This window comes from Oncorhynchus clarkii, chromosome 10, assembly GCF_045791955.1.
Source record: "Oncorhynchus clarkii lewisi isolate Uvic-CL-2024 chromosome 10, UVic_Ocla_1.0, whole genome shotgun sequence".
NCBI lineage: Eukaryota > Metazoa > Chordata > Actinopteri > Salmoniformes > Salmonidae > Oncorhynchus > Oncorhynchus clarkii.
In genome coordinates this window covers 39,271,067-39,296,804 of record NC_092156.1, presented here as the reverse complement: position 1 = coordinate 39,296,804, position 25,738 = coordinate 39,271,067, and the positions used below count along the sequence as shown (strand labels likewise).

At 41.3% G+C, this 25,738-nt stretch overlaps 3 protein-coding genes across 5 annotated transcripts in view; 1 reads left to right on the top strand and 2 right to left on the bottom strand.

Annotated features, from left to right (window-relative positions):
* The window catches only part of LOC139418456 (unconventional myosin-XVIIIa-like), a 109,209-nt gene extending 107,484 nt beyond the window's left edge, over window positions 1-1,725 (bottom strand). For both annotated transcript variants that reach the window (XM_071167909.1, XM_071167912.1), the window contains exon 1: window positions 1,592-1,725. The gene's annotated coding sequence lies outside the window, so the exon portion shown is untranslated. The remainder of the gene's footprint in view (window positions 1-1,591) is intronic.
* Window positions 1,726-8,287: 6,562 nt separating this feature from the next.
* LOC139419550 (gap junction delta-2 protein-like) lies at window positions 8,288-10,924 on the bottom strand. Its single transcript, XM_071169520.1, has 2 exons — window positions 10,852-10,924; window positions 8,288-9,417 (listed from the first exon to the last, which is right to left on the bottom strand). The coding sequence occupies exon 2, from the start codon at window positions 9,407-9,409 to the stop codon at window positions 8,288-8,290; it is 1,122 nt and encodes a 373-aa protein (XP_071025621.1). The 5' UTR covers window positions 9,410-9,417; window positions 10,852-10,924.
* A 9,631-nt stretch (window positions 10,925-20,555) lies between these two features.
* The window catches only part of LOC139418449 (vascular endothelial zinc finger 1-like), a 40,944-nt gene continuing 35,761 nt past the window's right edge, over window positions 20,556-25,738 (top strand). For both annotated transcript variants that reach the window (XM_071167878.1, XM_071167879.1), the window contains exon 1: window positions 20,556-20,686. In XM_071167878.1, coding sequence (XP_071023979.1) covers window positions 20,654-20,686 — 33 coding nt within the window. In that variant the 5' untranslated portion in view covers window positions 20,556-20,653. The remainder of the gene's footprint in view (window positions 20,687-25,738) is intronic.

Genomic DNA, 25,738 nt, shown 5'->3' with positions numbered 1-25,738 from the left:
TCACCAAGGGCTAGGTAGAAGCAACCAGACACCATTGTTGTAGCGAAGGTATCAAATGTGTTGGAGGCTGGCTTTCATTAAATAACAATGTTGCTTCTTTTCTGTCAGTAAACTGTTCAAAACCACTACACTTACAAGTGATGTTCCACAATTTCAGGCAGATTACTGTGGGGTTTCCAAAACAAGTTGGTATGCTGATATGACTTTTGTAAGTTTCCATTGACGTGACACACGTAATGTTCTTTCCAAGTTGTAAGTGGGAGGGAAAAGAGAGTGTGTCAGAGAGTGTGTCCCTGTTGACCCTTCATTGAAACCTAATGTGCCCGAAGAAAAAGGGACCAGGGTTTCCGAAGTAGACTCGCTATACACCGGTACAGTCCCAGTCCTGAGGGGCCAAAGAGTGTGCTGGCTTTTATCTAATCTTAATCAATTATAATCGCAAAACAACTGGGAACTCGGATATCTCCGACTTCCGACTGGGAAAAATCATTTTGAACGGTCATCCATCTTTCTAGAGCTCTGACTTTCCAACCTGAAAATCACAGACGTCATGATTTGACCTTCCTTTATACAGAGTTCCCATTTGTCTTGAAAGCATCATATATTGGATCATGCATGGATCTTCATCTTCCAATCAGGTTGCTGAATCAGAAGCCATTCCCTTCCTGACCACCTCACTCCAACCACACCCTGCAGCTGAACGCTGTCAGTGAATTAGTGGGGATAGCGTTCTCTTTACTATTGCAACACATTGATAAACCACACTTGACAAAAAATAAATAAGACACTGCCATTCTCCAATGTACATGGGCATATCAATAAAGTTACACAAACTAGGCTACTGACCCTCCTCCCCATGCTTCTCGTGCTGCACAGCACTGCTATGAGAAGCAGTCATGCATGGACAAATTTGACCACTATCTAAAAACAAAAAGATAGCCTATAAACTGAATATGAACAGTAGCATATATTATCTGCGATATGATTGCCTATAGCCTATGCGAGCCATATATCTAGTGGGAATTATAAACAAATTAACATAAATGTAACCACCCAGGGTAAAAACTGGTTGAATCAATGTTATTTCCACGTAATTTCAACCCCAAAAAAATCTGTGATGATGTTGAATCAACGCGAAAAACTGATTGAATTTGCAAAATGTCAACGAAAGGGCATTTCGTTTTTTTTTTTTTACCTAACTTTTAACCTAAATCCAATGACATGGTGACACGTTTTGTTGAGATCACGTTAAATTCATGTTAAATTGACAACTCAACCAATTGTAAATCAAAACTAGACGTTAAAAGGACGTCTGTGCATTGGGCTGTTCGGTTATACCTGCAACAACATATTCCTGACAAGAATGTATACATTGTTGCTGAATTATTGCCTACTCGTATCCAACACTGTGGAGAGTTTATTGTCGCTGTAGTCACAGCTTGGTCATAATGCGCTCCCTTTAAGCTGCTTTGCCCTCATTCTTTATCACACTGGTGGCTTCACATGACCAACAGTTTAATCGAGAGCAGAAAGATGTAGCATACACACCGTGGTCTAATTACAAAATAAAAACGAATATTAAGTTACTCACCGCTCAGTGATATGCTGGTTTAGTGTTGGTGAGCAGTCCGATGAAGGGTTGAGTAAGATTGTAAGTAGCTTCAGCAGTTTTATTGCAGTGTCTGCCGTTGCAGGGCAGTCCAGTCGATTAAGGCATGACTTAGGGTCAGTTGGTTTGCAGTGACCCCTACTGGCTTGTTTGGGGACATTAGACTATAGGGACAGAGGGATCATATGGAGGACCAAACCTGCCATAATTAGAATTAAATGAATAAATAAATAAATGCACACATAAATAGATACATATATGAATAAATAAATAAATGCACAAATAAATAGATAAAAGAATGAATGAATGATTGCACATATATATAGATTAATTAATCAGTTAATGATTGCACATATAAATAGATAAATGAATGAATGAATGAATGATTGCACACATAAATAAATAATGATTTAAATAATTCATCCCATTTTCTTTCATTTTATTCATTTATATTATTTCATTTATTTATGTATTTCTTCCTCCAATATGACAACGGCGGGGTGTCAAGCAAACATATGTGGTTGGTATCTGAAACAACTTTGGATGATCAATGCTAAGGCACATTGATCAATTGCATTTGCCTGGGATGCATTCAATATGACAGAACATGTTAAAGGTTTAAAGGCCATGTTTCACAATAGCACTCCCCAAACAATACTATGTAGCGCATATAGCTATGTATCAATGTGATATGTAACTTTTGTGGGGGAAATTGGAGGTAAAATCTATTATATGCTGCTGTGCTGCACGTGCACCATAAAAACACACAAAGAAACATGCTTGACGTAGAAACAGGTGAACAGTTTTGGAACACTGAGCCATTGACTCCCTGCCTGCTCCAGGTGGCTGTGTTACGATTGGGTTGCTTTTGACAATAAGGCACCGGACTACAGCCATATAGTTTTGAACCTAGAAGAAGACCAAGAGACAAGATGGAGTCGACCGGGATGGGCAGGAGGAATGTCCAGTTGGCCAGAAAAGCATGATAAGGTCACGTTACTGAGTATCAAGCTAGCTAGCTTGGCTACAACTGATAATGTCGAGTTGGCTAGCTGCTTTTTACAGCCAGACTCTCAGTTTTACACTTAGATAATTAACTAAATTAACTAAATTGCAATTGTCATAAACCATTATTATCTAGCTAGCTACGGTACCTAAATATCTGTCAGATGTAAAGCAAGCAGGATTGTGGCATGTCAGAAGCAATACATGTTGACTAGCTCACGTTAGCTAGATCAATCAATCAATCAAATGTATTTGTAAAGCCCTTTTTATATCAGCCGATGTCACAAAGTGCTATACAGAAACCCAGCCTAAAACCCCAAACAGCAAGCAATGCAGATGTAGAAGCACGTGGCTTGGAAAAACTCCCTAGACAGGCAGGAACCTAGGAAGAAACCTAGAGAGGAACCAGGCTCTGAGGGGTGGCCAGTCCTCTTTTGGTTGTGCCGGGTGAAGTTTAAAAGAGTACACGGCCATTAAGGCCAGATTGTTCTTCAAGGTGTTGAAACAGTGGGGCTATAGCGGCGTGATAACGCATCCGGCTTGACATTCTTGGATCTATGAGAGAGAGAAGTTGAACCGGGTGAACAGCAAGCCCCACCTAGCTTGCCTGGAATTGAGGCGCTTGGCGGTGCAGAGATATTTCAGGTTCTTGTGGTCAGTCCACACAATAAACGGATGTTCCACCCCATCCAGCGAGTGCCTCCACTCCTCCAGCACCATCTTTACCGCGAGAAGCTCACGATTCCCCACATCATAGTGTCTCTCCGTGGCGTTGAGGCGGTGGGAGAAGAAGGCGCAGGGATGTAACTTGAGGTCAAGGGCAGAACGCTGGGACAGGACAGCCCCCACTCCGACATCCGAAGCGTCGACCTCCACCACGAACTGGCGGGATGGGTCAGGATGAACCAAGATGGAACCTATGGTGAAGCAATGTTTGAGATCCCAGAACGCCCGGTCAACAGCTGGGGACCACGTGAACAGAAGCTCGGGAGAGGTGAGTGCAGACAGTGGGGAAGCCAGGGTGCTGTAACTCCGGATAAAGTGGCGTTAAAAGTTGACGAATCCCAGGAAACATTGCAGCTGCACCCTGGACGTAGGCTGGGGCTAATCAACCACCGCTCTCACCTTTCCGAGATCCATCTGTACAATCCCTGCGGTGATGATGTAACCAAGAAAGCTGGTTCTCTAGGAGGCGTTGGAGAACCTGTCGGACATGGATCATATGTTCATGGGCGGAGCGGGAGAAGATGAGGATGTCATCGAGGTAGACAAAGACAAACCGGTTCAACATGTCACGGAGAACATCATTAACCAGAACCTGGAACACAGCAAGGGAATTGGTAAGCCCATTTGGCATGACTAGATATACTCGTAGTGACCGCTGGACGTGTTGAAGGCAGTCTTCCACTTGTCCCCTTCCCATATCCGCACCAGGTGGTAGCCATTCCGTAGGTCCAGCTTGGAGAACACGGTGGCCCCTGGAGCGGCTCGAAGGCAGAGATGGCAGGTAGCGGTTCTTCACCATGATGTCGTTGAGACCCCAGTAGTCGATGCATGGGCACAGGGCTTTGTCCTTCTTCTCCACAAAAAAGAACCCTGTGCCGGCAGGGAATGCAGAAGGACGGATGAACCCTGCAGCTAGGGAGTCCTCGATGTAGGTCTCCATAGCCTTGGTCTCCGGACCCGACAGAGTACAGTTGTCCCCGGGGAGGAGTGGTGCCTGGGAGAAGGTCAATTCTGCAGTCATATGGTCAGTGCTACGGAAGCGAAGTGGCCCAAGCCTCCTGGTACTCCGTGGGAATGGTGGAGAGGTCTTGGGCAACTTCCGAGCCAACAGGAAGACGTCCCGGGACAGTCTGCTCTGACTTCAGGCAATGGGTGTGGCAGAACTGGCTCCAGCCCATGATTGCACCAGCAGACCAGTCAATGAGGGGATTGTGTCGCTGGAGCCAGGAGAATCCCAATACCACGGGGACCAGAGGAGACTTAATGAGCATTATACTAAAGTGATAATGTAATGTGTTAATATGGGCCTAGGCTACTTTAATGTCATATTAAAGTAATAATGTCAAAAGTGTTAATATAGGCCTAGGCTACTTTAGCCATGCTTCCAAACTTTGTCAATTTGTTTTTCAATTTAATAGGCTAATTTTATCATTTCAATTTTTTTTATGTCGATTCATATTAACAATTAACACTCATTTGGCAAGCTATATATCTCACATGATGACCATTGGGAAAACAAAACTGATTTTTTTAACACAATAGCATCCTCATCTGGACTGAAGTTGAATGGCATTTGGTTCCTCATATCCAAATAAGTTCATATGTAGGTGTAGCCTATATCCTTCTTTGTTCTTTGCCTGTTTTGATTATATTTGTATTTTCATACATGGAACAAAACACAATGGTATCCACTGTTTATCCTGGAATTATTTTATTCAATAATCTACTCAATCATGATAACATTACATTGTTTCAGCTCAGTCAGTAGGGCTGAATCTGTTGTGAAAGTCAGTAAGATAAGCAAAAAACACAGCTCAAATCAGCTCAGTAGCGATTTTATACAGCATTGATTAATGGCAGGGATGAAAGATGCCTGGTACACAGTATTTAAAAGTCAATGACATCAATTAACACCATACAGAACATCTTCATGACACCCCCAAAAAATGTATGACAAAAGAAATCCTGGAGATCGAATTTACCAAACCAGTGTTTGATTATGAAATGAGCTCCCAGTTCTATAAGGCATTTTTTTTATTTTTTTGTGACCAATTTTTTAATTTCATTTTCTCAGAAGGGGGGTTACAGGTACAGTACAGGTATCACAAGTCATATACACTACCGGTCAAAACATTTAGAACACCTACTCATTCAAAGGTTTTTCTTATTTTTTACTATTTTCTACATTGTAGAATAATAATGAAGACACATATGGAGTCATGTAGTAACCAAAGAAGTGTTAAACAAATCTAAATATATGTTATATTTGAGATTCTTCAAATAGCCAGCCTTTGCCTTGATGACAGCTTTGCACACTCTTGGCATTCTCTAAACCAGCTTCACCTGGAATGCTTTTCCGACAGTCTTGAAGGAGTTCCCACATATGCTGAGCACTTGTTGGCTGCTATTCCTTCACTCTGCGGTCAAACTCTTTCCCAAACTATCTCAATTTAGTTGAGGTTGGGTGATTGTGGAGGCCAAGTCATCTGATGCAGCCCTCCATCACTCTCCTTATTGATAAAATAGCCCTTACACAGCCTGGAGGTGTGATGGGTCATTGTCCTGTTGAAAAACAAATGATAGTCCCACTAAGCGCAAACCAGATGGGATGGTGTATCACTGCAGAATGCTGTGGTAGCCATGCTGGTTAAGTGTGCCTTAAATTCTAAATAAATCACAGACAGTGTCACCAGCAAAGCAGCCCACATCATAACACCTCCTCCACCATGCTTTATGGTGGGAAATACACATGCAGAGATCATCTGTTCACCCACACAACGTCTCACAAAACACGGCGGTTGGAACCAAAAATCTCAAATTTGGACTCCAGAACAGACTCCAGACCAAAGGACAAATTTCCACCGGTCTAATGTCCATTGCTCATGTTTCTGTCCATTGCTCATGTTTCTGACCCAACAAGTCTCTTCTTATTATTGGTGTCCTTTAGTAGTGGTTTCTTTGCAGCAATTCGACCGTGAAGGCCTGATTCATGCAGTCGCCTCTGAACAGTTGATGTTGAGATGTGCCTGTTACTTGAACTCTGTGAAGTATTTATTTGGGCTGCAATCTGAGATGCATTTAACTGTATTAAACTTATCCTCTGCAGCAGAGGTAACTCTGGGTCTTCCATTCTTGTGGCGGTCCCCGTGATAGCCAGTTTCATCATAGCGCTTGATGGTTTTTGCGACTGAATTTGAAGAAACTTTCAAAGTTCTTGAAATGTTCCATCTTGACATACCTGATCTTAAAGTAATGATGCATTGTTTTTATTTTCTTATTTGAGCTGTTCTTGCCATAATATAAATATTCGGTATACCCATCTTAAAAATATACTTTAAGGAAAATGTTTTTATCTACAGTACCAGTCAAAAGTTTGGACACACCTACTCATTCAAGAGTTTTTCTTTCTTTTTACTATTTTCTACATTGTAGAATAATAGTGAAGACATCAAAACGATGAAATAACACATTCTTCAAATAGCCACCCTTTGCCTTGATGACAGCTTTGCACACTCCTGGTATTCTCTCACTCACCTGCTCTAAAGATACCTTGTTAAAGTTACTAAAGTAATCTTCTAATCAAGAGAAAGGGGCCGTCTTCTCTTAGATTTTCTAGATATTAGCATGAGGTAAAACTGGTAGTGTACTAAGAAGAACATTTTATTACAAAAACTGCCAACAAACCACTTTTGTAATAATAACTTGATAAATTGTAAAAAATAAATAAATAAAAAAATGTATATTATATATGTTGAAATTGTGGCAAGTATTATTTCCTTTTGAAACCATTTCATTGGTTATACTACAGATGTGATATGAATAGTTGGGTCGTTCGACAATATTAGTGCTTTCTGCATCACTTTGACATTCTAAGTAAAGGTTTTGCACAAATAAAAGCCTGTTATATTTAATGAAGTGCCCTGTAATATAGACCACATGGAAAATTAAATCAATCAGATGTTGTATATGAATTCAAGACTTACTAAAGTGCCTCTGTGCATCCTCTGTGACTTTTAGGAAGATTTTTAACCCACTTAACCACAACATTTCTCCAAGTTTTCACCATCATTATAAAGCCCTGGTTATGTTGGAAAAGTCATTTCTGAAGAGTATTATTTATTTTATGTCATTACTGATTCATTTTAAGATTATATTTTTTTTAGGTCAACCCTGTTATCTCAACTGGACTGTTTGAGTATGGTTAAACTATTCAAAAGAGACACTGAACATGATCTCATAGTCAAATCATTGTGTAAATGCCAGTTCTACTCTTTATGACCATTTTCTGGTGTTTTGTGGTGGAAAATCAAGCAGGTCCAGCATAACACATCAATCCTATTACCCCTAGATAGGCCGGAAATGATTTAACAATTAAACATTTTTGTTGAAGCTTGCATTCAATTGCCCCTCCCTGTTGCACACAACAAGCTTCCATTCCCCCTGTCACAAGGGGATTTATTGCTGATTTAAGATTAAATCATCAATCCTGTTACGGTCAACCTTGTTACTTTATTTGGCACTTATTAGGCACATACTATAGTCATTTGTTTTATGTAACCTACTGAAATGGGCAAATGTGTTTTTCATTAAGCTGTACATGTGCTCTTTATGATAGAATGTTAAAATTAGGTGAAATAAAACTTCTTATTTGTTTTCAATACTCAAACGGCACCTAATTGGTGGAACGACCAAGTCACCAAAGTGGTTGCATATTAAAGTTTATCATTTCTACCCATGTACACACAGAAATGTGAGCACATCCAGTGTTCAATGCTTTTGCGGGCTATGGGTACTCCTATGGAATTTCTAAAGATTCACTGCAAAAGACTCATAGGACTATTACTTTTGCAGTCTTACTGTAAACAACTGTAATCCATCTTCAGTTGATTGGAAGAAGCAGCAAAAGAAGAATATTCAACGGAAAAAAAAAATACATAGTTTGACAGTTCACAGCCAGGATTTCTTGCCTCTGCCTATTTTAGTCATGTTGGCCAGTTTGGCCTTAGTGCGTTCTTTCTCATCTGGGCTTCTCTTGGAGGTGCACTCTACTGTGGAGTCCGTCTCGAAGGAGATGGCTGGGGTGTGGGTGGGCAACACACCACTGCTTTTCTCCTGGGACATGGGAGGGGAGGTCTGCAGGACCACCCTGCCTCGTAGGGAGTGTTTGAGCTGCAGCAGCAGAGGATTGTGGTTGTGATACAGGTCCACAAGTTCCACAGGGTCCCTCTCTGGCTCGCAGCATGTAGAGCAGGCAGAGCACAGCACACGGAAAATATAGACCCAGCCCAGGTAGTGCAGCTCCACAATGTTCAGGATGAAGCATCCCAGGCTGATGCTGAACATGAAGTTGAGGAAGATGGTCTTCTCCGTGGCACGAGACACAAAACAGTCAGTCCAGTTAGGACAGGGGTAGGTCTCACAGCGGAACAGTTGAGGCACTTCAAAGCCAAACAGGTAGTACTGGCCCACTAGGAAGGCTATCTCCATGATGGAGCGCAGCACCACGTGGATGATGTAGGTCAGCAGCACTTGGCTGGACAGCTCGGTGGGATCCTTCCCCACCTCCCTCAAGTCCTCCTCCAGCAGGCTCTGCTCCGCACACCCCCCCTCCCGGGCGCCCCACTCCTTCTCATAGCAGGGGTTGAAGGAGCGGTTGCTGGCCTCCAGGGATTCCCCATCCTCCACCCCTACATGTTTGAGACTTTCACGTGCAGGAGGAGGCTTGGCGACCTCATGGATCTTCTCAGGCTCTAACTTCTCATCCTTGGCTATCTTGTGCAACACATAGACAATGTAGAAGATAGACGGTGTGGAGACGAGCACTATCTGGAAGACCCAGAAACGCAGGTGTGAGACTGGGGCGAAGGTATCGTAGCAGACGTTGTTGCAACCAGGCTGCAGGGTGTTGCAGGTGAACTTGGACTGCTCATCGCTGTACACTGCGTCCCCCACCAGGGTCACCAGCAGGATGCGGAAGATGAGGAGCATGGTCAGCCAGATCTTGCCGATCACCGTGGAGTGGTTCTGAACCTCCGTTAAGAAGCGACCAAGAATGGACCAGTCTCCCATTTCTTAACCTGGGGGAACACAGATGAAAAACAAACAGCAGAGGCCTATGGTGTGTTGAACCCACCACACTACAATATTATGCCCCACAGGCAAATCAACATTAGTGCTACAGTCTTTGAAGGAGTGAAACATGGATGGAACCTGCGCATCTGCAGCGCTGATGTATTTCCTTGTCATTTATCAAGGTCTTTAATGAGTGAGCCATCAGCACAGTTTAGTCTCACTACTGAATATGAAGTGTCTATTGCGGGAGGGGCACATGCTAAGTCAGCAGAACCATGAAGCCATAAAACAGGTCAACACATAATATGTCATCCAACATCCTCCAAGAGGGGCCTCAAAATACTTTCACAATGTCACACAACATACTTAAGACACAGTATACTGTAGACTATGTTGGAACATGTCTCTATGTGTTATGTAGATGTACTTGGCTCAATATACAGTATGTGCTGTTTAAATTAGGGATCTGGAATATTCTAAATAATATGAGAAAATGCTTAATTTGATACATGAAATGATTATTTAGAAAGAGAAAATTAAATATAGGTTATTCTCCATAATACCAACACAACGCTTCATTATCCCTGACAGTCTCCTCTCTTCATTATCCCTGACAGACACCGCTCTTCATTATCCCTGACAGACACCCCTCTACATTATCCCTGACAGACACCACTCTACATTATCCCTGACAGACACCGCTCTTCATTATCCCTGACAGACACCGCTCTTCATTATCCCTGACAGACACCCCTCTACATTATCCCTGACAGACACCCCTCTACATTATCCCTGACAGACACCACTCTACATTATCCCTGACAGACACAGCTCTACATTAGCCCTGACGGACACAGCTCTACATTATCCCTGACAGACACCGCTCTACATTATCCCTGACAGACACTGCTCTACATTATCCCTGACAGACACCGCTCTACATTATCCCTGACAGACACAGCTCTACATTATCCCTGACAGACACGGCTCTACATTATCCCTGACAAACACCGGTCTTCATTATCCCTGACAGACAACACTCTACATTATCCCTGACAGACACCACCCTTCACTATCCCTGACAGACACACAAACTACATTATCCCTGACAGACACCGCTCTACATTATCCCTGATAGACACCGGTCTTCATTATCCCTGACAGACACCGCTCTACATTATCCCTGATAGACACCGGTCTTCATTATCCCTGACAGACACCGCTCTACATTATTCCTGACAGACACACAAACTACAGTACATCATGAACTAATAATAACAATACCTGAATAATTGTATAAATCTCAATAATTTGTAAATGTAGCCTACCCCTCCACTCAACCTATTCAATAACAGCCCATAGTGAAAAGGAAAACACTGACTGCAGACTGTCATTGTCCAAAAATAAAATCCTAATGAGTGATTACTGGAGGAACTTACCTTGGGAAAATGTCTTTCTTTCCGATCCAAATCTGGAAAAATGCCAAAGCAAGCAATCTGCATAACTATCTTTGAAGTGGGAGCTGGTCGTTGGACGTTATGGAGTCTATTGAGCTGGATGAGGAGAGAATGGGCTGACCACACATATTCCCTAACTCCATCTGAAACACTCATTGTACTGTATGTGAACAAAGGCGTTCAATGTACAGTGGGACAAAGATTTAAATGCACAATGGGGGGCACCTTTTCTAAACAGCCGTTCAGACAAGCACAGAGTTCAAAGAACGTGCTGGAAAAATTGTCAACAATACTAATTCGTAAATAGATATTTGTTTGCCTTTAAAAGGTAGAGCTGAGGAATTGGAATAAAAATAAATCATGTGCGACTGCTTATACACCCATACCTTCTTTTACTCTTATTTACTTTAAAAGGTTATGTAATATTGTAACAGTATAATATTTACCTCATCTATCATAAATGCAATAATCACAAATGAACCAATAAAACTAAGAATTATTATTAATGTTATTAATGACGCTGTTATTAATGAGGCTGGGTTAGGGTCAATTTGGTGTACAGTGCATTCGGAAAGTATACAGAACCCTTGATTTTTTACCCGTTTTGCTACATTATAGCCTTATTTTAAAATGGATGAAATACTTTCTTCCCTCATCAATCTACACACAATACCACATAATAACAAAGCAAAAACTGGTTTTCATAAAAAGTTAAATATCACATTTACATAAGTATTCAGACCCTTTGCTCAGTACTCTGTTGAAGAACCTTTGGCAGCGACTAGAGCCTTGATTCTTCTTGGAAATTACGCTAACAGCTTGACACACCTGTATTTGGGGAGTTTCTCCCATTCTTCTCTGCAGATCCTCTCAAGCTCTGTCTGGTTGGATGGGGAGCGTCGCTGCACAGTTCTTTTCAGGTCTCTCCAGAGATGTTCGATCAGGTTCAAGTCCGGACTCTGGCTGTGCCACTCAAGGACATTCAGAGACTTGTCCCGAAGTCACTGTGTGCTTGGGGTCATTGTCCTGTTGGAAGGTGAACCTTCACCCCAGTCTTGAGGTCCTGAGTGCTCTGAAGCAGGTTTTCATCAAGGATCTCTCTGTACTTTGTTCTGTTCATCTTGCCCTCAATTCTGACTAGTCTCCCAATCCATGCCGATGAAAAACATCCCCACAGCATGATGCTGCCACCACCATGCTACACCGTAGGGATGATGCCGGGTTTCCTCCAGACGTGACGCATGGCATATATGCATTTAGGCCAGTTCCATCTTGGTTTCATCAGGCCAGAGAATCTTGTTTCTCATGGTCTGAGTCCTTTTAAGTGCCTTGGCAAACTTCAAGTGAGCTGTCTTGTGCCTTTTACTGAGGAGTGGCCACTCTACTATAAAATCCTGATTGGTGGAGTGCTGCAGAGATGGTTGTCCTTCTGGAAGGTTCTCCACAGAGGAACTCTGGAGCTCTGTCAGAGTGACCATCAGGTTTTTGGTCAAATCCTTGACCAAGGCCCTTTACCACGATTGCTTAGTTTGGTCGGGTGACCAGCTCTAGGAAGAGTCTTGGTGGTTCCAAACTTCAACCATTTAAAAATGATCAATGGAAACATTATGCATGTGAGCACATTTCGAGTCTCATAGCAAAGGGTCTGAATACTTATTTAAATTAGGTATTTCTATTTCTGTTTGTATACATTTGTAAAAATGTCTAAACATCTGTTTTTGCTTGTTCTTAAAGAGAGGTGCATTCCATATGGTTTAGTCTGACGGTAAGAAGCACACTCTCTCCTCTCACCTGTGATAACACTTCCTGGTCACCTGTAGACCTGTGACCAATAACCTATAACCAACATAGAGATGGAAAGAGGTCTCAACTTTGTATCTGTGCCATTATGGCGACTGTGACAGCATGGGAAGCGCCATTGGAGCTTCACTAGTTACCACAGACACAAATTCATAATTATGTCTAAACCCCACCTCTTTCTAAAATGTACTTTTTAAAATCTGATTTTAAACCAAACCCTAGCCTTAACCGTAACCACACAGCTAATCTTATGCCTAACCCCAACCTTAAATTAAGACCAAAAAGCTCATTTTAGTCTTTATTAATTTTTACGATAGACTTTGTGGCTTTGGTAACGAGTGACAACCATGTTAAAGTGGTCCGATTCTTCTTCTTTTGTGTTTGAAAGAAGTTTAAAGCTAATGTTGGTGATGTACCGCCACCTGCAGTGCTGGAGTCCTGAACCAGATCATACGTGTCATTCATTTATTGTGGCCACTAGATGGCGGTGATATAGCTTAAAGCCATTTACAAATCATAGCAAGACATTGCTCTGATCATTGTCTGATTGCTCCCAACTAATTACTGTATATATGAATGGACAACGCCATTGACACCATTCATTCCTATATGAAGACTTAATTAATTTATCCTTAACTTCTTCTTTATGAGATGTTTAAATAATCAGTTCAAAGACATACATCTGGAATATTAGAAACTATTACCATGATTGTCTTCAAGAACGGCTTTATCTCTTGAGAGGGGGCAGTCGTTCTCCCCTGCTCCCAACCCATTGTAATCCCCACCCAGTTGACTACTGTGCTGCATGGCTATGTCCATGCAAAAATGGGTCATATCCAAGTTGATATCTCTCTGCATATAAACCCCCTCCCTGACACCCAAAAGTGCTCATTACATTTTGAATGCTTAGCAGGACAGAAAATGGTCCAATTCACACACTTATCAAGAGAACATTCCTGGTCATCCCTGCTGCCTCTGATCTGGCGGACTCACAAAGTGTTGGAGTGAGTGTTGGAGTGTGACCGTGGCAATCTGTAAATTAAAAAAACAAGAGAATTGTACCATCTCGTTTGCTTAATATAAGGAATTTTAAATTATTCATACTTTTACTTTTGATACTTAGGTATATTTTAGCAACTACATTTTGATACTTAAGTATATTTAAAAACAAATACTTTTAGAATTTGACTCAAGTAGTATTTTACTGGGTGCCTTTCACTTTTACTTGAGTCATTTTCTATTGAGGTATCTTACCTTTAACTCAAGTATGAGATTTGAGTACTTTTTCCTCCACTGCCATTTCATACATATAAATTGGATGACATATTCAGCAAATTACCAGCAGAGGGAGATCCCTTTGAATCCATTTGCCCATTCACTGTGTTGGTGGTGCTCAAAACATGTATAACTTCAGAAGTAGCAGAGAGCCCCACACTGGAAATGTAATGTACTTGTAGAGTATATTGGACTCATCATTGTAGTGTCTTAAAGAAGGCCTGGGTAAGACCAAAATGTTTTAAATTCCCCAGCTTTATTCAATTATTTCTCAATAATACTTTTGGATACAGACTTCAAAGGTACAGTTGAAGTCAGAAGTTACATACACATAGGATGGAGTCATTAAAACTCCACAAAATTCTTATTAACAAACTATAGTTTTGGCAAGTCGGTTAGGACATCTACTTTGTGCATGACACAAGTCATATTTCCAACAATTGTTTACAGAGAGATTATTTCACTTATCACAATTCCAGTGGGTCAGAAGTTTACATACACTAAGTTGACTGTGCCTTTAAACAGCTTGGGAAATTCCAGAAAATTATGTCATGGCTTTAGAAGCTTCTGATAGGCTATTTGACATAATTTGAGTCCATTGGAGGTGTACCTGTGGATGTATTTCAAGGCCTATCTTCACACTCAGTGCCTCTTGCTCAACATCATGGGAAAATCAAAATAAATCAGCCAAGACCTCAGAAAAAAAATTGTCTGGTTCATCCTTGGGAGCAAATTCCAAATGCCTGAAGGTACCACGTTCATCTGTACAAACAATAGTATGCAAGTATAAACACCATGGGACCACACAGCTGTCATACCGCTCAGGAAGGAGATGCATCTCCTAGAGATGAACATACTTTGGTGCAAAAAGTGCAAATCAATCCCAGAACAACAGCAAAGGACCTTGTGTAGATGCTGTAGGAAACCAGTACAAAAGTATCTATATCCACCGTAAAACAGTCCTATATCGAGATAACCTGAAAGGCCGCTCAGCATGGAAGAAGCCACTGCTCCAAAACCGCCATAAAATAGCCAGACTACGGTTTGCAACTGCACATGGGGACAAATATCGTACTTTTTGGAGAAATGTACTCTGGTCTGATGAAACAAAAATAGAACTGTTTGGCCATAATGTCCATTGGGGGGAAAAGGGGGAGGCTTGCAAGCCGAAGAACACCATCCCAACCACGGGGGTGGCAGCATCATGTTGTGGGGGTGTTTTGCTGCAGGAGGGACTGGTGCCCTTCACAAAATAGATGGCATTGTGAGGAAGGACAATGATGTGGATATATTGAAGCAACATCTCAAGACATCAGTCAGGAAGTTAAAGCTTGGTCGCAAATGGGTCTTCCAAATGGACAAGGACCCCAAGCAGACTACCAAAGTTGTTGCAAAATGGCTGAAGGATAACAAAGTCAAGGTATTGGAGTGGCCATCACAAAGCCCTGACCTCAATCCTATAGAAAATATGTGGGCAGAACTGAAAAAGTGTGTGCAAGCAAGGAGGCCTACAAACCTGACTCAGTTACACCAGCTCTGTCAGGAAGAATAGGCCAAAATTCACCCAACTTATTGTGGGAAACTTGTGGAAGGCTACCTGAAATGTTTGACCCAAGTTAAACAATTGAAAGGCAATGCTACCAAATACAATTTGAGTGTATGTAAACTTCTGACCCACTGGGAATGTGATGAAAGAAATAAAAGCTGAAATAAATCATTTTCTCTACTATTATTTTGACATTTCACATTTTTAAAACAAAGTGGTGATCCTAACTGACCTAAAACAGGGAATGTTTACTAGGATTAAATGTCATGAATTGTGAAAAACTGAGTTTAAATGTATTTGGCTAAGGTGTATGTAAACTTCCGACTTCAACTGTATGCCAAAAGTCATACCCCAAAGAGCCTTTGTATGGTTTTAATTTCAGGAAGCTTCAAAACATTATAACATAACGTGCACAAACTGGTTGAATCAACCAAGTCTCGACATAATTTGCCAATGTATTCTGAATTCGAATCTACATTGAAAATACATTTTGATTTGAAAAAAGTCATCAAAAAGTCATCAACTGTTGTTTTGAGCATGACATTTCAACCACAGGATTATGTCATCATGGTAACTACATTTCAACATAGACAAACCCTGTGTAAAATATGAATTTGTACCTTTAAAACAACAGCAGATTTTCAAAGTTACTGTATAACCACTATCAGAAAACAAAAAAACAATTGGCTGGGCATCATCTCCTACTGGAGAACATATCTATGTAAAGCTACCTTTTGGTCTTTCATCCAGGTACTATAGCTGCTCTTAGCAACGTGGGTGTATTTACATACTCTAGTGTTGCTTTCAATTGTTTGGGTTGCACAAAAACAGTCAACGGGAAGGCAGAAGTTAAATACTATTCTATTTCTACCTACAATGCTGGTGGGCAGGACATTTGGTTGTTATTGCAGGGGGATTTGAGACCAAAAATAATTGTATTATTAAACAGACTTGTGGGGGGAATTTATTTTGACATGAGGTAAGCAGAGATGAAGTGGGTTAATTTAAATGAATTAAAAATGAAAAGCTGAAATGTCTTGAATCAATAAGTATTCAACCCCTTTCATGGCAAGTCTAAATAAGTTCAGGAGTAAAACTTTGCTTATCAAGTAACATAATAAGTTGCATGGACTCACACTGTTTAACATGATTTTTGAATGACTACCTCATCTCTGTACCCCACGCATACAATTATCTGTAAAGGTCCTTCAATCGAGCAGTGAATTTCAAACACAGATTCAACCACGAAGACCAGGGAAGTTTGCCAATGCTTTGCAAAGAAGGGCACCTATTGGTATAAAAAATCTGACATTGAACATCCCTTTGAGCATGGTGAAGTTATTAATTACACGTTGGATAGTGTATCAATACACTCAGTCACTACAAAGATACAGGCATACTTCCTTGCAGACAAGCTAAATGACTTCTATACGTGCTTTGAGGCAAGCAACACTGAAGCATGCATGAGAGCACCAGCTGTTCCGGACAACTGTGTGATCACACTCTCCGTAGCCGATGTGAATAAGACCTTTAAACAGGTCAACATTCACAAGGCCGTGGGGCCAGACGGATTACCAGAATGTGTACTCAGAGCATGCGCTGACCAACTGGCAAGAGTCTTCATTGACATTTTTAACCTGTCCCTGACCGACTCTGTAATACCTACATGTTTCAAGCAGACCACCATAGTCCCAGTGACCAAGAACGCTAAGGTAACCTGCCTACATGACTCCTGAACCGTAGAACTCACATCTGTAGCCATTTAGTGCTTTGAAAGGCTGGTCATGACTCACATCAACATCATCATCCCAGAAACCCTAGACCCACCTTAATTGGCATAACAACAGATCCATAGATGACGCCATCTCTATTGCATCATCGCACCTGGACAAAAGGAACACCTACGTGAGAATGCTATTCATTGACTACAGCTCAGCGTTCAACACCATAGTGCCCTCAAAGCTCATCACTAAGCTAAGGACCCTGAGACTAAACACCTCCCTCTGTAACTGGATCCTGGACGTCCTGATGGGCCATCCCCAGGTGGTAAGGGTAGGCAAAAACACATCTGCCACGCTGATCCTCAACAAAGGGGCCCCTCAAGGGTGTGTGCTTAGTCCCCTCCTGTGTTCCCTGTTCACCCACTACTACGAAGCCAACCACGACTTTAACACCATCATTAAGTTTGCTGACAACACAATGGTGGTAGGTCTGATCACCGACAACGATGAGATAGGGAGGAGGTCCGAGACCTGGCGGTGTGGTGCCAGGACAACAACCTCTCCTTCAACGTGATCAAGACAAATGATCTGATTGTGGACTACAGGAAAAGGAGGGGCGAGCACGCCCCCATTCACATCGACGGGGCTGTAGTGGAGCAGGTTGAGAGCTTCAAGCTCATTAGTGTCCACATCACCAACAAATTACCATGGTCCAAACACACCAACACAGTCATGTAGAGGGCAAAAGGGCCTATTTCCCCTCAGGAGACTGAAAAGATTTGGCATGGGTCCTCAGATCCTGAAAAAGTTCCTCAGCTGCACCATCGAGAGCATCCTGGCTGGTTGCATCATCGCCTGGTATGGCAACTGCTCAGCATCCAACCGCAAGGCGCTACAGAGGGTAGTGCGTACGGCCCAGTACATCACTGGGGCCAAGCTTCCTGCCATCCAGGACCACTATACCAGGCGGTGTCAAAGACTCCAGTCACCCTAGTCATAGACTTATCTCTGCTCCCGCACGGCCAACGGTACCAGAGAGCCAAGTCAAGGTCCAAAAGGCTCCTTTAACAACTTATACCCCCAAGCCATAAGACAACTGAACAGTTAATCAAATGGCTACCTGGACTATTTTCCATTGACCCCACCTATTTTTTTTACGCTGCTGCTACTCAGTTTATTATCTATGCATAGTCACTTTACTCCTACCTGCATGTACATATTACCTCAATTTCCTCGACTAACCTGTACCCTCGTACATTGACTCGATACCGGTACCCCCTGTATATAGTCTCGTTATTGTTGTTTTATTGTGTTACCTTCATTTTTTACTTTAGTTTATTTAGTTCATATTTTCTTAATTAACTCTTATTTTTCTTAAAACTACATGTTTGGTTAAGGGCTTGCAAGTAAGCATTTCACGGTAAGTCTACACTTGTTGTATTCGGCACAAAATAACATTTAATTTAATTTGAATAACCATTGAGCACAAATGTATTGCTCTGACAATGTTCAACGTCAGATTAGTTAACAAGTCTGTACTGAAAACAGAAATTAACTATTATTTCTGGAACATAACCTCCAGGCAGGGATGTATTCTAGTAGGCCATCTAAAATGTGGAAGAGTCACTGCTCAGGCAGCTCCAACATTATGCTATGGTATAGGCTATAACTGGAGGTATTTCACAGCTGGTACTTAGGTGGAGAGAAAGAAAAAACTCCTGAGGCTAACCTATATGAAATTAATACTTGGGGTAGCCTTTTAAAATACTCTAGGGGAGATTGGGTCATATAGGAGAAGGTCATTGTTGCCATTGTCTAGCTCATTGCCATGCTACCCTGCTGCCAACATACTTGGGATCAATGAGTGAATGAGGGCTCCAGAGGGGAGAGGTGTTTAGCGTGAGTTATACGGATGCAGAAGCCAGTGTCACAAAGCCTTACGATCAGGAACAAGGCAGCCAGTGACACACACATCTCTTACATTTTATTTCATGTCATTTTAACTCAGTTGCTGGAGAGGGAGGAAACTGCTCAGGGATTTCACCATGAGGCCCACGGTGACATTAAAACAGTTACAGAGTTTAATGGCTGTGATAGGAGAAAACTGAGGCTGGATCAACAATATAGTTACTCCACAATACTAACCTAATTGACAGAATGAAAAGAAGGAAGCCTGTACAAAACATGCATCCTGTTTGCAACAAGGCACTAAAGTAATGCTACAACAAATGTGTCAAAGCAATTAACGTTTTGTCCTGAACACAAAGTGTTATGTTTTGGGCAAATCCAATACAACAAATTACTGAGGACAACTCTCCATATTTTCAAGCATAGTGGTGGCTGCATCATATCATGGGTATGCTTGTAATCGTTCGGGATTGGGGAGATTTTCAGGATAAAAAAAAATACAAAATGGAGCTAAGCACAGGCAAAATCCTAGAAAAAAACCTGTTTCAGTCTGCTATCCACCAGACACTGGGAGATGAATTCACCTTTCAGCAGGACAATAATCTAAAACACAAGGCAAATTTACACCGGAGTTGCTTGCCAAGAGGACAGTGAATGTTCCTGAGTGACCGAGTTACAGTTTTGACTTAAATCTGCTTGAACAACTAAGGAAAGACCTGAAAATGATTGTATAGCAATTATCAACAAACAATTTGACAGAGGTTGGGCCAGGTTACTGGATCGAATCCAGGAGCTGACGAGGTAAACATCTGTCGTTCTGCCCACTGTTCCACTGTAGGTCGTCATTGTAAATAAGAATTTGTTCTTAACTGACTTGCCTGGTTAAAAAAAAATGTAAAGTGTTTTTATCAAAAGCAATTACTTGTGCATGTGAGAACATAGAACCATACTCATTGCATGCTTAATATGGCCTAGGCTACGTCACTTTTGTTTTGAGCCGATTTCGCCATGGACTTTGAACGGGGCACCTGGCTCATGCCCGGGAGGTAGCCCGGTTCAAAAAACTAATGCAACCCGTAGTCTGACGGCTCCCGCTTAAATTATTCCGCTGCTTTGCCGTTCGCTACATACTTTCATTGCCGAGAATAAACTAACGTCCGTCGATGTAGCGTAGCGTTTGGCCGGAGCAAGGTGTTTTTGTAACCAGGCAAGGTAGCCCGTACCAGTTAGTCGAATACCCTCACTGATCAACTCTACCATTTATTGAATGCCCCCTCACGTAGTTATATATTGTATTTGATATATGTTGGATATTCATTCTATATAAGTACTATTTATGTGAATCCTTTGTTGTGCTAAAAATAAGTGATACACTTTCATATGACAACTACAGTACTACCCCCCCCCCCACACAAAAAAATGCTTTAGAAGTGGAACAGTCCAAGGGTTACAGGAAGTTGTAGCAGCTGCCATGTTTGGCTGCTTTGTTCAGGTTTCTTGAAGGTTTCCTGCAGATTTTTTTAAAAGTGTTGCAATGGAACCGAGCTGGAGTACATTTCTATTTCAAGTAAGTACATTTTGATTCCCGAAAAGTACGACAATTGACGGAATAACTAGCAAACTCAAGACATTTATGGTTTGACGTTTTTCAAATGTATAATTTTAAGTAAAGCTACCCAAGCAAAACAATGGTAAATAACATCCAGGCTTCCAGCTGTGAGGTAACTAGGGCATGACGCTAAGATAAATCAGTTGTTATCGCTTTCATTTTTTTGTATTACTATGGTGGTAAATATTTCTTTAACTTAATGATCTAAATAAGTTAATTATTATTTAAGTTAGCTTGTTAGATCAACGCCAGCAAACACGAGGGATCACTCGCAGGCTCCAAGAACGCCACGGTTACGAGCCAGCCAGTCTGAGTCTCTTGTTTTTTGTTGTTGCCCGGAACCATTGATGCGTTTTTGATGGTGGGAATTTACTTCATACACTACGTCTCCATATAGCTAAAATATTCGTCCAGAGATCACTCGAAAACGAAAAATACTTTACCGATTGACTTTTACTTCCTTACTATTTCGCTAGTCAGCGTTGAACTTTTCCCTTACCACCTCAAGTCGAAATAGCCAACTAGTTAACTAACTAGCGTAGCTAGCTAAACATTGTGACTGCGGGTAGAGAGAGAATTCAAACTATGTACGCATGAAAGCAGTGTTTTTGCCACATTTATTTCAGTGTGCGACATCCTGATTCAGTGATGGAGATTTCAATCTATAACGTCACTGTATACATATCTCCGATATAGCTAGACGAACTAACGTTAGAAGTTTAACTAAATTGTTCAACATGGTCACATTTGTCTAGTTTTGTCTTTGGCCTGCATTCAAGCAAATTACGTCTCTTACCAGTTTCCATTACTAGTCTACATCATACTCGCTGCACCAACTTGTATCGTATTTGGTTTATCATAAAATAGGACATATTCTTATTAGCCCATGTGTGCATTCAGTCAAATGTTGTCCCCTGTTTACTTTATACAGCTACAGCGTGTTTTGGCAAGAAGCTATAAACACAGGCATAGCCTACAACTGTGGTAGTAAGGGAGTAAAAAAATCGAGCGATACATCGGGATATTATTTTTGATGATAGTCAAAACTATTGGATATTTCGTAATATAATTGTTGCACTAATTTGCTGTGCCTACACCAAAATTCCAGAATTTTCCCTTAAACTTTTTCTCTATCTTCTATTTTAATTAGGGAGCAAATGTGTTTTCATCACTTATTTTGGTGACTGATAAACGTTTTCTAATGGCTCTCTTGTCCCGCTGCAATATGTTTGGAACATGGAATTGCAATAAATTCACTATCAAATCATGATACCGGCACTGAAGTATTGTGATATCGTTTCGTGAGGTCAGTGGCACGTAGCAGCCCTAATATGTGGTGGAATGAGTAGATTTAGATTAGTGCTTGTTTTTCAACAAATTAAGGTCAAGGAAACATCATAGCCTCGGATGTTATACATTAGCTGGCTTCTTGTGTTTTGTCTGATTGGATCCTTAAGGAGAGTTGTGGCAAGCTCCACAACAACAAAACTATTCAACCCATTAGGCCTACACAGATATGGGCCTACAATGTGGCATTTCAAGTAATGGTGTTCAAACTGCTTTCAACCTGAATATAACATTCCAGATCGCTGATATACAGTTGAAGTCGGAAGTTTACACTTAGGTTGGAGTCATTTAAAACTCGCATTTCAACCACTCTGCAAATTTCTTGTTAACAAACTATAGTTTTGGCAAGTCTGTTAGGACATCTACTTTGTGCATGACACAAGTCATTTTCAATTGTTTACAAACAGATTATTTCACTTATAATTCACTGTATCACAACTCCAGTGGATCAGAAGTTTGCATACACTAAGTTGACTGCGCCTTTAAACAGCTTGGAAATTTTCAGAAAATTATGTCATGGCTTTAGAAGCTTCTGATAGGCTCATTAACATAATTTGAGTCAATTGAAGGTGTACCTGTACATGTATTTCAAGGCCTACCTTCAAACTCAGTGCCTCTTTGCTTGACATCAGGGGAAAATCAAAAGAAAACAGCCAAGACCCCAGACATTTTTTGTAGACCTCCACAAGTCTGGTTCATCCTTGGGAACAATTTCCAAATGCCTGAAGGTACCCCGTTCATCTGTACAAACAACATTACGCAAGTATAAACACCATGGGACCACGCAACCGTCATACCGCTCAGGAATGAGACACATTCTGTCTCCTAGAGATGAACGTACTTTGGTGCAAAAAGTGCAAATCAATCCCAGAACAACAGCAAAGGACCGTGTGAAGATGCTGGAGGAAACCAGTACAAAAGTATCTATATCCACAGTAAAACGAGTCCTATATCGACATAACCTGAAAGGCCGCTCAGCATGGAAGAAGCCACTGCTCCAAAATCGCTATAAAAAAGCCAGACTACGGTTTGCAACTGCATATGGGGACAAAGATTTGTACTTTTTGGAGAAATGTCCTCTGGTTTGATGAAACAGAAACAGAACTGTTTGGCTATAATGACCATTGTTATGTTTGGAGGAAAAATGGGGAGGCTTGCAAGCCGAAGAACACCATCCCAACCGTGATGCACGGGGGTGGGAGCATCATGTTGTGGGGGGGGGGGGGGGGGGCTTTGCTGCAGGAGTGACTGGTGCACTTCACAAAATAGATGGCATCATGTGGAAGGACAATTATGTGGATATATTGAAGCAGCATCTCAAGACATCAATCAGGAAGTTAAAGTTTGGTGGCAAATTGGTCTTCGAAATGGACAATGACCCCAAGCATACTTCCAAAGATGTGGAAAAATGGCTGAAGGACAACAAAGTCAAGGTATTGGAGTGGCCATCACAAAGCCCTGACCTCAATCCTATAGAACATTTATGGGCAGAACTGAAAAAGTCTGTGTGAGCAAGGAGGCCTATGAACCGGAGTCAGTTACACTAGCTCTGTCAGGAGGAATGGGCCAAAATTCGCCCAACTTATTGTGGAAGGCTACCTGAAACATTTGACCCAAGTTAAACAATTTAAAGGCAATGCTACCAAATACTAATTGAGTGTGTTTAAACTTCTAACCCACTGGGAATGTGTTGAAAGAAATAAAAGCTGAAATAAATCATTCTCTTCTATTATTCTGACATTTCACATTCTTAAAATAAAGTGGGGATCCTAACTGAACTAAGACTGGGAATTTTTAGTAGGATTAAATGTCAGGAATTGTGAAACTGAGTTCAAATGTATTTGGCTAAGGTGTATGTAAACTTCCGACTTCAACTGTATGTCCTCGTTATAGTATCACACATTTTATACTTTCGATTATAAACATTCCTTGCAGTTGATCTCCCCCAGTGGCAAATGGCTCCATCTTGAAAAATACATTATTTTGAATGGGAGCTCAGATTATTGGAGTGATTCAAATATTTACTCTCTGGGCAAGCTCTTAGCCCTGTTTCTGCTTTTGAAGTTATTACTGTAATTGTCCCAGCTAACTGTTCTATTTCCAACGTTCGGACATGTGTATCTGTTGCTTGCTAATTGTAATGGGCCCAGAGCCTGTCAAGGCTAAGTGGCAGTTTGTCTCCAAATACTGAGTACAGTGCAGCCATTTTGCTGAGGGTGGGATGGTGTTTGTGTGATGTGATTATGCTAATGTCAACAGTCATTGATCATTAGGTGTTAGGAAGTGACACATGGGATGAAAGTTAATGCAGCACTCTTGCTGAATTCTCGAACACAACTGCTAGTGGTCATGAATCATTATCTTGTGTGTCGTTTTCACATTCAGTGAGATTAAAGGACCGTTTCCTCATCTTGTGGACAGTGCAGCAAACCAAAAGACTGTCTGCTTAGTGTAACATATGATTACTACGTCAGTTGTCTTTGTGTTTAATTGATTCATAAGCATTTTGATGCACATGCAATAACTCTGTAGGCGACCAATAACATTTCATTTGATCCTATTCCTACCAGATTCTTTCGCCCATATGGAGCAGCACTGTTTATTGTGTTGTCTGAGTGAGCGTTGTCTTTTATGCTATCTCATCAGACTTTGAACCACAGTTTAGTCAAACGGTAGCAGCTGGGGGCCAGTGGGTTCAACTCTCCATCACTACTCAAGAGCAGATGGGAAAAATCTTTTCATTTTGATTTCCCATTTTATGATTAAAGTGGTGCTTGACAAAGGTGAGGTTATTGTGCTCTCTGAGAGAGCTAAAGTACTATAATCCTTTATTACTCACCTGCAACTGCACAAAATACCAGATTTGTTTGTGTCACAGGCTGCCTTGTTCCTGACAGTAAGGCTTTGTGACACTGGCTTCTGCATCTGCATGACTCACGCTAAACACCTCTCCCCTCTGGAGCCCTCATTCACTCATTGATCCCAAGTATGTTGGCAGTAGGGTAGCATGGCAATGAGCTAGGAGAATGGCAACAATGACCTTCTCCTATATGACCCAATCTCCCCTAGAGTATTTTAAAAGGCTACCCCAAGTATTCATTTCATATAGGTTAGCCTCAGGAGTTTTTTCTTTCTCTCCACCTAAGTACCAGCTGTGAAATACCTCCAGTTATAGCCTATACTATAGCATAATGTTGGAGCTGCCCGAGCAGTGACTCTTCCACATTTTAGATGGCCTACTAGAATACATCCCTGCCTGGAGGTTATGTTCCAGAAATAATAGTTCATTTCTGTTTTCAGTACAGACTTGGTAACTAATCTGACATTGAACATTGTCAGAGCAATACATTTGGGCTCAATAGTTATTCAAATTTAAATCATTTTATTTGTCACATGCGCCGAATACAACAAGTGGAGACCTTACAGTGAAATTCTTACATACAAGCCCTTTGCCCTGTTGGTTGTTCAAGAAGAAGTAAGAAAATATTTTCCAACTAAAGTAAAAAATGAAGTAACTCAAGAATGAGGCTATATACATTGGGTACCGGTACCGAGTCAATGTGTGGGGGTACAGGTTAGTTGAGGTAATTTGTACATGTAGGTAGTGGTGAAGTGACTATGCATAGATAATAGACAGCGAGTAGCAGGTTATTTATTCATCAA

What these genes read in the sequence shown, in the direction of transcription:
- LOC139419550 (XM_071169520.1), bottom strand. Translation starts at nt 9,409, where the DNA reads ATGGGAGACTGGTCCATTCTTGGTCGCTTCTTAACGGAGGTTCAGAAC.